This window comes from Colletotrichum lupini, chromosome 5 (assembly GCF_023278565.1).
Source record: "Colletotrichum lupini chromosome 5, complete sequence".
NCBI classification, from domain to species: domain Eukaryota; kingdom Fungi; phylum Ascomycota; class Sordariomycetes; order Glomerellales; family Glomerellaceae; genus Colletotrichum; species Colletotrichum lupini.
In genome coordinates, this window is record NC_064678.1 from 5,330,565 (window position 1) to 5,342,730 (window position 12,166).

The following is a 12,166-nucleotide window of genomic DNA, read 5'->3' on the forward strand; positions in this document are numbered from 1 at the left end:
GTTGACGCCCGAAGAAAACTTACTCTTTTGGTTTTGACGACCTTCTGAAGAACGCAGTTAAGATAGTTATTTGCCTTCTTGAGAGTGACTCCCATACCAGACCAAATAGAAACACGATGGTCATTGTCAACCAAGGTAGCCATACGATGTCAGTCCACCTCAGGAGAGGGAGGCAAGTCAGGCAGCAAGCAAAAAGGTGATGTGAATCTCCGATACAGAAGTTGATATCACAAGGCGCGAAATATACAAAAAGATATGCGTCAATCGCTGACGGGAATTGAGCCCGACGTGGCTGGTGGGAGTTAGTTATTTGTCGGTATCGTGTACGATGGTTTGAATATGCTTACGGGTCGAACCCACAACCTTGAGATTAAGAGTCTCACGCTCTACCGATTGAGCTAGCCGGGCAGACAAGTCTGACTTTGGCTGGTTGATGGAAAGACCGAGGATGGTAGAGATTAAATTTCGAATGTGAAAAATTGGTGGTATTGGTGGGATGGGGACGACAAAATTTGCATGCCCCGAAGCAAGCTCCACCCGGAGGCTTCGGGTCGGCTCCGACACAGACCCAGTCCGCTTCCGGCACGGAGCCTTGGCAACTCAGTCAACTCGAAGAATGAGAGAAAAAGCGAAACCACTATCACTTGTAGGTGATGTGGAACTTGGTCTCATGTGCAACCACCTTCCCTAGTTACCAGACCAGCTGGCATCACTTGATTTGACCCTTGAGCACAACATATTCAAACTCTCTCTCGAGTCTCTAGACCCGGCCTCAGTAAAACCGGGTCGACGTGTAGAATTTGTGATCTGAAGAAGTAGCGAGGTAATAATAGAATCTCTCAATGTTCAATCAGTTGCTCCTTCCCGCCTGGTGGCCTGCCAGAGTGCCGGTCAGTGTGATAACTCACGAGTCTTGATACTATTTGTTCCTACTTTGATCTCAACTCAAGTTTCTACCAGGACGAATATTTGTTTCTAGCTTGAGTCTTCATTCTGTGGTATCATGGGGGAAAAGACTGTCCAAAGGAGATCGTAGAGTGAGATCTATCGCAGTAGTTAGGCTCGAGATTCAAACCAGATAATGGGTCTTCCGATTTTGAGATGAGGTCGATGCAAGGATGCTTCATCCTGTGTTGGTTTTTCGAGGCGACGCCGCTTTGTTGTTTTCTACTACAAACTTTTCTGAGGAGATGTCATTATCAGAGAGCAAATGCAGGCAATGAGTTATACCCGCACTCGGTCAATGTTAGCCTTTCCACGACTCAAACGCGAGCGAATGACTCGGAGAATGCTGGCCATGGTCCTTCCATGACACCTGCCCACCAACTTGAAATCCAACACAGCGTGGGAAAACACGTTGCATGTAGTAACAGAGTGTTCAATGTTGTAAACCTACCTGACTACAGAGGACAATCGCACGGCATTCTTAGACATTACCATCTCTCACACCAGTGCTTAGAATAACTGCCCAATTGCGTCGAGCAACTCTTCCGCAATCCTTCAATGCAATGATGTGCTCTGCCCCTTCGGGCCCCCTCGCGCCCTCGGATTCGCTGAATCCCATGCGTTGTGGGCTGTGTTGCGTTCAAACAGGCTTAGAGCGACCCCGCATGCTGAGCACGTCAGTGTATTTCGGTGGGAAAACTGGGGTTTCCGGGGCATATTATCCTCGGTCTCTTCCGGGTTCCGCATCCCGGTCCGCCGTTGAGTCTCGACAATGAAGTTTTGATGCAAGAGCCCCGCGGCGGTTGAGTTTCTCTTCAAACCTACGCCCTGTCAAACGGAGGAGACCGAGACACGATGCCGAGCCCCAGTCCGGTCGCCGAACCTGAGCGGGCACCGATATCTAGACCCCGGTGCTTGACATGTAAGCGCCGAAAGGTAATTGAAGCATCCGCATTGTGGCCCTCCCGTTCCCGCCTCTGCACATGATGGGCAAGCATACTGACAATGGTCAGGTCAAATGCACTGGGGGTCCTGAACCATGTGAGAACTGTCGTCGACTAAGACTTGACTGTACATTCAACTACTCGGAAATCTACCTGTCACCAGAAGTCCCGAATCCACAAGGACTTTCAGCCCCGACAGACGCGCTGACGGAAGCCGGGACCAAACGTCGGCGCATCGCGGCCGCATGTACGGAGTGCCGTGTTCAAAAGGCGAAGTGCTCCGGTCATCGCCCGCAATGCTTCCATTGCAATCGGAGGAACCTATCATGTGTATATCCATCATCGGCATCAAGGCGTAAGAGCAGACATGTCAGCGGACAACAGCAACAGTCTGCCTCTCCAGAATCAAGCAGCACTCTCAGCCAGCGCGCCTCCTATGAGGCAGAGTCTACACTGAACCAACGGTACGGCGTCGGCAGGGTATCTCTGAATACTGCCCTAGACCACGCTCTCCTCAGTACAGACGTGATCCGTCAGCATCTCGAGGCGTACTTTGACCACGTCTATCCAATAGGCCATGATTTCTTTCACCGGCCATCCGTAATGGAAGAATTTTATGCCGGAAAGCTACCGCCAATCCTTTGCACATCGATTTGCGCGACTGCAGCAATGTTCGTCTCCCGCTCGCGCGAGTCGCGAGTCCTATCCGTCCAGTGGGCTAAAGAAGTAGACGCCTACATTTTCGGCAACCTCAATGTCTTCAAGGTGCTCAACATCCAGCTTCTAATCCTCTCCATGTTTCAAAACTTCGCCTACAGGCAGTTCGGCAAGATGTGGCTGCTCATCAGCATGGCCGCGAGGTTAGCAGTCTCATTCCAACTCAACGACGAGAGACCAGCCGCTGAGAATGATACCACCGCCGCGCTCATCAAGCGTGAGTGTGAGCGGCGACTGGTGTGGCATGTGTGGAGTATGGATAAGATGCTCTCGGCGGGTCTGGATGAGTTCACCTCGTTGCCAGATCGGTGGATGAGGACTTCGTTACCGAACTCGGAGCATGCTTTCTGTCATGGGCTGATGAAGCCAACGGGCAGGCTAAGTGACGGTGTGGAGGCACTTGCATCTCATGAAGCTGGGCCTAATGCCTACTTGATCATGCTATTGCCGCTTCGCTGTGAGATACTGCGGTAGGCATTTGGAAACCTTCCTTTCTTCAATGGCAAAGTTTTTACTGACGCCCACAGGTTAACAAAGAGAATCGTCATAGATAGTCACTCAGACCACTCTCCAGCAGCGGTCTCCAAAGCAGTCACAACCATGAAAGACCTACGTGACCGTTTACGATTCTTCCTCAAAAATACACCAAAACACCTACAACTGAGTGAGCTCAACATGTTCTCCCATTCAACCACATCAGAGTTCTCATCTTACCTCACTCTCAACTCGTGGTACCTCCAGTGCGCCTGCGACCTCTTCCGCGTCGCACTCCCAGCTGCGTACAGAGAGAGCGCATCGCCGAAATTCCTCGCGAGCGCCCCGCCAGACTTTGTCTCGGAGTGGCGCGCACTTGCGGTATCCCACGCTCTACGTCAAGCGAGACTGTGGGAGCATCTCCAAAACCTTCGAGCCAAGGGTGCCCTGCAGTCAAAGCAGACGCGTATCCCCCTCCGTCTGGGGTACGGTAGCATGGTCCATCAGTGTACCAAAACTCTCCTCACGGCGCGACGGTGCAAGCTGTATGATGGCCTTATCGACCCGATCACCGGCGAGACGGCGGAGCTCAATGACGAGGCAGTGGAGGCTCTGTGCCAGAGCAACATCACCTTGCTGGACGACATGGCCAAGATCGTGCCCATCATCGCGGTACTACAGCAAGACGTCGAAAAGATGGTCGAAGCCGATAAAAACAGAAGACAAAACGACGCAGAGGCACAGGAGCTCGCGCCAGTTAGCAGCGAAGTCCAGCGGAACAACTTGCTGAGCAGATATCATCCGTTGTCTCAGAGCTTCGACAACAACGCCAAGACTGCGGACGAAGTCGCGCTACAGCACTCCGACCCTCCTCAAACGCCTTCGATCCTCCAGACTTCAGAAACGACGGACATGCCGATGACGGACTCTGTCGACATCTACCCGGCCTCTCTAGCCAGTGCGGCTGGTCTCAATGACATTGGCTCCAGTCTGGATGGGCCGCTTACATGGTCCGGTTTTGCAGAAAACCAGCTGGCACCAGATTACTTTGTAGCCCCTTCGCAGTTCGACATGAGTGGTGAGCTAAGTTGGTTTTTGTCGGGATACATGGATCCGGATCCCGCCAGCGTCTGAGGAAGCGCAGGCATGAAAATAGCAACCTAAGTTGTAACTTGGAGACAATTGTACTTTTCGGATTAGACCTGCACAGTAAGTGCCATAAGACATATCCAACGACGGAGAAATGTAGCCGGAACAATCACACTTTCCCGGAACTCAGAAGTTAAGACCTACTTACTGAGCTAGCCTCAAGCTGGCCAGCCCAAGCACGCAAGACCGGGCCAAGATGATGTATAGAAGAACGAGTGGGTCTCCACCGCATCTCGCCGGATCTCGCTCGCACCACCTCACGGAACATCTGACCCCTACCAACACCGCATCCGCCGAGATCCGCTGTCACGAACCATCTGCAAGCAGTTTGCAACTCACTTTCTCCAGACTTTCTATGCTTCCAAAGTCTCCACCACGAAGCACTAGTCGCGAATCCCACGTCCCTGGCTTCGGTTTACTATCAGCGTCGTGACATGGCGACATACCACAGATGCTTGTTAGTGCAGCAAAGGCTCGAAAATGTAACCGCCATATAACTCAACTCCCTCCCACCCCGACTTCGAAACTACTATGAACGACGTCGAATCCCTGGATCAATTCGAGCTCATTCGATAATCATCATCTATCATGGGTATCAAATCGGTGACACAGCACTTCAACAAGAGGCTCTTTGCCTCCGTGTTCCTCATTGCCGTGTCGCAGTTCAACTATGGCTTCGACAATCAGGCCTTCACCTCGACACAGGCCATGGACGCCTTTGAAAGGCAGTTTGGCGAGTACGACGACGCGACAAGGCAGTGGAAGATTCCGACATACTTCTTGTCGTTGCTGAATAGTCTGAATTACATTGGCTTTGCTGCCGGTACGTTGATACCCTGGAGACTTACAGCTCGGGTGCTCGAGGGCAAGTGGATGATGATGGCCACTAACATGGTATCTCAGGCCTTGTGATTGGAAGTCTGACTAGTGCACGCTTCGGTCGTCGCACGACTATGATCGTTATGAGCGTATACGCCCTGATTAGTGCCACGGTCGTGGTCACATCCACGACGAAGGAACAAATTCTTGTAGGCAGAATCCTGAACTGTATGAGGAAACGTAACCCTAGCTGCGGACCACTCATTGACAGGTTACAGATGTCTACGTTGGATTCGAACTGGCTGTGGTTCCCGTATATCAGTCAGAAATCGTCCCCGCTCCAGTTCGAGGAATGGTCGTTGGAACATACCAACTCTCCATTGGCGTACGCACACCTCTATGACACGACCCCCTATTCCGTTTAGCAGTTGCTGATCCCCAGAGTATAGCTTGGTGGCCTTGTCATCAACTCCATCTGCCGAGGAACATCGAGCTTCCAAGACAGTCGAGCCTATAGAATCCCCTTCGGCCTCTTCTACGTTATCCCATCAATTGTACTAGCTTTAATCTGGTTCATTCCAGAGGTAGACTTACCCGAAGCTTCCCATCCTTCATCTTGGCTATCTTAACCTCCTAACTCCTTCATTAGTCTCCCCGCTGGCTCCTCCTCCGAGACCGCGTCGAAGAAGCCAGAAAAGCCCACCACCTCCTCCGCGAAGGAACCATGTCCGAGAACGACATCTCCAACGAGTTCGCAAAGATCCAACAATCCCTCCTTGATGAACCCGAGCAAGGCCGTACAAAGGAGCTCTTCCAGGGCGTGAACCGCAAACGCACCGCCATCGCCGTCGGCATGTCCTTCTTCCAGCAGGCAACGGGCCAGGCGTTCGCATCGCAGTACGGTGCCGTCTGGGTAAAGTCGCTTGGCACTTTAAACCCGTTCGATGTCACGCTGGGGTCGTCGGCGCTGACGACGGGGTTGATTATTACGTGTTTGTTCTTGACGGATCGGGTTGGGCGACGGTAGGAGAGCTTACTCTTCACTGATGCTTGATATGATACTAACATTCTTTACAAGCAAAATTCTACTTGTTGGTGCTGCGGTTCAGACAGTTGCACTATACACGATGGCCGGCCTCGGCGTACCAAGGCCTGTACCCAACGCCAATAAGTCAGGCATGGTCGGCATGCTCCTTCTATGTAAGAATGATTCAAATCCAAAACCGACGATGAGTACATTCACAGTCTACTAACCCTCCCCACAGTCGGCGCCGGCTTCGGTCTAGGATGGGGTCCCCTAACCTACGTAGTGGTAACCGAAGTCCCAGCACTCCGCCTCCGCGACCGTTCTCAGCGCGTCTCCTCTCTCGTCAACATCTTCATGAACTTCCTCGTTAACTTCACCCTGCCCTATCTCCTCAACGCACGCTACGCCGCGCTACAGAGCAAAGTCGGCTTCATCTTTGGCAGCATCGCCGTCTGTTCGGCGTTGTTTGTCTTTTTCTGTGTACCAGAGTGTAAGGGGAGGAGTCTGGAGGAGATTGATCGCATGTTTCACGACGGCGTGCCGGTGAGGCACTTTGGAGATTATCCGAGATCCGAGGTACAGATCAACGCGGCCAAGGTCGTTGATGAGGAGGATGCTGGTGATAGGCAGCATGCACCAGAGGAAGTCAAGTGAAAGGATAACAGTAAAAAGTTGAGAATGAGGGTGGGTTGAGATGCCCACCGGTAGCCCTCGACTCGGCAACTCGAGTTGGTATCCGTGTCGAGGGCATGCCAAGTACTGCTCGCATGGAAGTAGACATTTTCGGGATCAAATCATACATCTTTGCAGCTAACCCAAAGTTTCTCGGTCCTCGGCGATCTGTTTACCATTGTAGAACTGTAGAAATGTTCGATCCCACGTGCACACCCCATTGTGTACCCCACGGCATGTTCTTCCGAGAAAACATCAAAGTTTGATAGCGTGTTATTCACCCTTTGGATGACACAAATCATCCCACATTACTTTCCGTTAAACCTTGCATATTGGATCATCACAAGACCCTGCCCACCTCCTTTTGGACCGCTTGACTCGTCGTTTAATCAATCTTGTGATTGGGTATCTTTCGATTGATTAGGATCGAGGCACAATTCGGGCCCTCCCGCCCCCTTAACCATACATCTGGCTAGACTGGGCTATTGTTGTTGGCATTAGGAAGGGCCGGATTGGCTTCGGTTCAGACGGTTTCTGTACCCGCTCTCTGCGAGATCGACGTCTCTGACGATGTAACTTCGGCTCGTACCCCAGCCGAGCAGGCATAACTAATCAGTGTCTTTCATCGTCAACATGCTGGTAGGTTGTTACAACGCATTGCCGCTCAACCACTGCGACGTGGAGGTGGACTTTCTGAATCTGTTGCCGCATTTGCTTCGTTTCGACATGCTCTCGGATGCCCAGCCGATAAGGACGTGCATTGAAGCTTATGCGTCCGAGCCCTTGCACTGCTATGCCCAGTTCTCGGGACTGATGCCGATGTTACCCACACTCCAGCGATCTAAGTCCATGTGGCCATCCTCGTCACGCTCCTTCTCGTCTATTGGTCGCGCAAACTCAGTCAAAAACCGTAACATCCACCGATCCATGCGATAGCTGGTGTTCATACTCTTGCGACATAGCTCATGGAACGTCTTGAGCCGTGCGAAGCACACCTCCAGTGCTGGCCAGTACGCCCGCAAAGCGACGAGGGTATTGAAATGACGCTCAAGCGTAGCACGGGCATTTGCAATCTCAGCTTCGTCTGTCTCGAACAGCAGAGTGTGGATAAAGATTGAAGATGTGATGACAATGATATGTCCGAGCATGTTGAATTTTGCGTCACAGCCAGGTGTTGTGTTTGCGAGATCGATGATGCGTGACATGGAGATAGCGTTCTCCTTGCATTTGCGCGCGAACATTTGTGCTGTTGGTGAAGTAGGGAAGCGCTGAACTTCATCTAGGTACTGGTAGTACAGTAGTTGACTGTAGTGATAGTGGCCAGTGTGCACGGCAATGAAGATCCGCCCAAGGCCTTGAGAGGCGAAGGCATGGAGGTTACTTGGGGTATCGCGAAGATTATGGGGTAGGGCCACCTCCCAAGCTTCCAGCTCTTGCGACAGTTGAGACACAGTCTCGTCGATATTGGTCACGTCAACGTCAGATGTGAGACTCTTGATGGCGTCATTGACCCTCATCAGAATGCTGTTCAGCTTGATCATTTGTGCGATCAGTGAGTCTTCACGATTTGGTGAGAGAATGAAGTCAAAGTGGTTGTTGTTTGCCCGGGTCATGTTGAGAAAAGTTGACTCGTTCATGGGCAACGGGACATCCATTCGACGGTCCATGAGGCGTGGTAGATTGACACCAGTGGATGACCACACGTCGATCATACAAAGAGACCAATACACTTTAAACGGTCAGTATCAATACCGTGGCATACTTCATAAGGCGGATTTTCTACCTCTGATGTGGATCTCTCTCTGGAGCGGATCTGGGGTTGGCAGGTTGGGTAGATCGAGATAGTTGGCTATCCTGCAAGCCGCCGAATAGAAGATGGTTTCTGCTCCAGCTTCGCCCTCTACGATGGAGTACGCGCCCAGCAACACGCATGCTTGTGCCGTGGTAAGTGAAACGTCGCGCAAGTTGAGTAGTAGATTTCCCTCATTGGCAAAAAGCTCGCCTCGCGACATAGGTGATATCCCGTTGAATATGGAATTCGACGAAAATCGCGCCGACAATGCCATCATTCCGTAGACAAGTACCAGAGGGGCGGTTCCCTCGTGTAGATCCAGCATAAAGCTGGGCCTGTGGAAGAGGGAGTGAAGCTGATCGTGGATGTACTTGAAGTACAACTCCACAAGCTCGAAGCAGAGCGCCTTGTCTGCAACAGCAGCTGAAGGAGTGATGCCTGGCGGGCTGGAAAGGATGATCTCGGTGACTGTCGGCGTCTTTGGTGTTGTGATGGATATGGGGCTGATGGGAGCCGCCTTGGGCTGAATTATGGTACCAGCCCTCGAGCAGGCAATGTTCTGGGCCGCACAGTAAGTGCACTGCCCGCCACCGATAGGAACCTCGCATTTCCTCCGCCGTGCGCTGTTATGCTGTCAGTAGTGATGCCACTGATGCGCCTCGAAGTCGATGAACGAAGGGGTCAGGGGAGACGCCGGCCAGGGTCAAAGGGCAGAGATTCGCAGACTGACTTACCGACACGCCGAGCACGCTGTTGAATATCTCATGGCTGGATCTGAGGTGTCGGCTCTCCGTCTGTAGAACCCGAACTCTACGTGGACCGCAGTCGATATTTGATGTCCAGTGCCCTGTCGCGAGCTCTATCGTCCGATGGTGTCGTTCTCTCGCCTGATCTGACAGGAAGCTGCGCAAAAAGGAACGTCGACGTTCGGCATGAGGCGATCAAATCAAAAAACGGCAAGTCACCTGCCACCTGCTTCCTTCCAAGCGTCTCCTTCCCCCGAGCCACAGCTGCAGCGACTGGGCCGGGAAGGCCCACCTTCCCCGCTTTCCCACAATGATTTCCCGGACCCTCAGTGGTTCGGCTAGGATGATAGCCCCGCATATATGGGGCTTCTCCGCATCACAAACGTCCGTCTGGGCCTTCCTAATCCCAAGACTAACCCAGTTGAGCTAGCCTGGTAGTGGACCGTTCGTGGGATTGCGGAGCGACGAGCCGATGGTTTTCTGGCCACCTCTTGGAGGTCTCCTGGTTTCGTTCTTGCTCTTCAATTTCCCCATTCTCCTGAACCTGAAAGGGGAACAATTCGGTTCAATGTGACTCTCTCCATGCCTCCAATACCGCGCCTGCATAACTCTCCGGCTCGAGGACCCGTGGTTCGTTGGTTGATGTTGATGGAAACGGTCTCAGTGAGTGCAACACTTCCAAACTTGGTCGTGTTTCTCGTCCAATCAACCCCGCTCGCAACCTTAGTCCACAGCGGCATAGTCGAAATGAGGGGGCCTTTTTCAAAGCCTGCCTTCATCTCGGTAGTAGGGTGTTTGCTCCGAGCCCTGAAATTATCCTGGTTATCCTGGTTGTCCGAAATGTCCGCCGATCGTTCCTGCCTGCCAACACTTTATCGGGAGTTTGTGTGCCGTAGCCAGCTGAATCTCGACGCGAAGAGGATCCATTTTTGGCGGAGTGTTTCGATGTCTCGCCTTATTTGGGGTAAAGACACTGGATGGGAAGTCTCCGTCGTTTCCGAAGGGCCGATTTCCTTCTGAGTCTTCCCCAGACGGGAGCTCCCGCAACCTACTTGCCACGCGAAGAAGCCCCTGGGAAGCCGCCGTGTTTGCCTGACTCCTTTGAAAGCGACGGATGTCTGGAAGCATCCTCCGGCCGATAACCCTATCACTAAATGTGTCCTGTTCCTTTGCATATAGCCACGCGCTCGATCTGCGTTTCTCTGGGTAGACGTTCCATGTGAAAGCGCTCATGGTTCCAAGTCTGGTGGCTCCGTGCCACTGCCTCTCACAACGCAATTCCAAACTCTGTCGGTGAAAGAATATTGGTGGATAAAAGGATTGAGGCCTGAAATCGTTCCTATGCCATCCCGTCGTCCGTTTCCCGAATCGTGTATTGATTAACAAGGTTGGTCGGATAGACCGCTGATTTCGGAGCTGACCTGACTACTGCACACATCAGTCAACCAATCTTCGAGATACCAACAGAAAGTTCAACTAACCTGGCGAAAGGAATTTGCCTCAGTCTTCATCTTACTCCTCTGCTCAACAATTTCCCAACTGTTCCTGAAGCCAAGAACATTAGGTTGTGCTCATGGATAACTTTCAACTTCATGCTGAAGGGAATTATCCAACCAAACTACACCATCGCCGGCACTTATCAATGTTGACCTGCATTCGTTTGTTTCCTTCCTTGATACCTCGTCGTAAACGACTGACGGACTTTCTGCACGTACGAATATTCTCGGGCCTCAGAACTCTCCCCGTTCTTGAGCATAGTTCTTTGCTTCTTTGTTTCGTTCCACAGTCTGTCATAGAATGGTACCAAAACTCAGCCAGTCTCTTTTTGGTTCAGTTCCCCTGCCACACACATGATTGTCGCAAGCCTCTTGGTGAACATGTGTACTGCGGCCGCCGTTTGAACTCCAAAATCTGCATCGATAGCTCAAATTTCAGCCGACAACAGCGATCAAGTCGTGTCGCCGATTTGAAACGAAAAGTTTTGATCGAATATGGGTCCTCGAAGCGAGTTTTGGTCTTTTGTTTATTGTTTGCAGGTCGAAAGTTGTTATTTTCGGATGGTGCTGCGTGCAGAACCCTTAGTGAAGAGACCTTTGAGTTCCAGCGGGACCTCATGTCGATTCGCAAAGCTGGATGCTATTCACAAAGAAGCTCTCTGACAAATGCATGAGCAGAAAATCCTATTTCCATCATCCAAGGGAAGAAAAATGGTTCCAGGAGCAGTGTTATGTAAACCATTTTCAATTCCGAATCCCGCCAGGAACGAGTGGGCAAGAAACAATGTCCGCCAGTCCCGTCAAAGCAAACCCGCTAGTGGCGGGAAACCGCTGCGCGGGACAGCGTGGAGAATGCGGGGAGATCTACGGGATGTGGCACGGCTCTTTCCATTTGATCGCTACGTCCATTCACGCAGGGGTCAAGACATGACTTCGTGTCAGCACACGCACATAAATGGAAATGAGAGATATGTCTGGCTTTTTTTCTCCGCTGGAGATCAATGAATTGTATCTGCATAGTTCTAGAAGGCTTAAAAAGCATGCCTAGTCGCCCATTGGTTACCAATCTCTTGCTCACTGAAGTTTGCAGGCGATGGCTAAGGTAGGTGAGAAAATAATCAAGGTGTCGTTCATTGAAACTACAACCCGTAGCATTCAAACTAAAGTCGTTTTTAGCTAAGACAATTACTGTTCAATCAATTTCCGGTTCCTGTTCAACTCCCGTAAGAACACCACGATTTGGAAGTCTTGTCTAGTCCTCGAGCAAGATACATGAGTGGGAATGACTCAATAACAGCTCTGACATACCCTTGTCTGCTGTATATGGTTACCTGACATTAAGGTTTTAAGTATTATGCCCTAAAAGCATCATTTCTGTCTTATAG

The 12,166-nt window shown here is 51.4% G+C and overlaps 3 protein-coding genes and 1 non-coding gene across 4 annotated transcripts; 2 read left to right on the forward strand and 2 right to left on the reverse strand.

Annotated features, from left to right (window-relative positions):
- Positions 1–340: 340 nt before the first annotated feature.
- On the reverse strand, positions 341–403 carry CLUP02_tRNA181. The gene has a single exon. It is a non-coding gene; the product is annotated as a tRNA-Lys (tRNA).
- Positions 404–1,928: 1,525 nt separating this feature from the next.
- Positions 1,929–4,214, forward strand: CLUP02_10996 (uncharacterized protein; the record flags this gene model as incomplete). Its single annotated transcript, XM_049289967.1, has 2 exons — positions 1,929–3,076; positions 3,134–4,214. The coding sequence occupies 2 exons, from the start codon at positions 1,929–1,931 to the stop codon at positions 4,212–4,214; spliced, it is 2,229 nt and encodes a 742-aa protein (XP_049147112.1).
- A 603-nt stretch (positions 4,215–4,817) lies between these two features.
- Positions 4,818–6,729, forward strand: CLUP02_10997 (sugar transporter; the record flags this gene model as incomplete). The annotated part of the gene is made up of 7 exons (XM_049289968.1): positions 4,818–5,052; positions 5,133–5,276; positions 5,327–5,433; positions 5,498–5,632; positions 5,698–6,071; positions 6,127–6,248; positions 6,314–6,729. The coding sequence occupies 7 exons, from the start codon at positions 4,818–4,820 to the stop codon at positions 6,727–6,729; spliced, it is 1,533 nt and encodes a 510-aa protein (XP_049147113.1).
- An 809-nt stretch (positions 6,730–7,538) lies between these two features.
- Positions 7,539–9,305, reverse strand: CLUP02_10998 (fungal specific transcription factor; the record flags this gene model as incomplete). Its single annotated transcript, XM_049289969.1, has 3 exons — positions 7,539–8,476; positions 8,531–9,162; positions 9,274–9,305. The coding sequence occupies 3 exons, from the start codon at positions 9,303–9,305 to the stop codon at positions 7,539–7,541; spliced, it is 1,602 nt and encodes a 533-aa protein (XP_049147114.1).
- Positions 9,306–12,166: the final 2,861 nt, after the last annotated feature.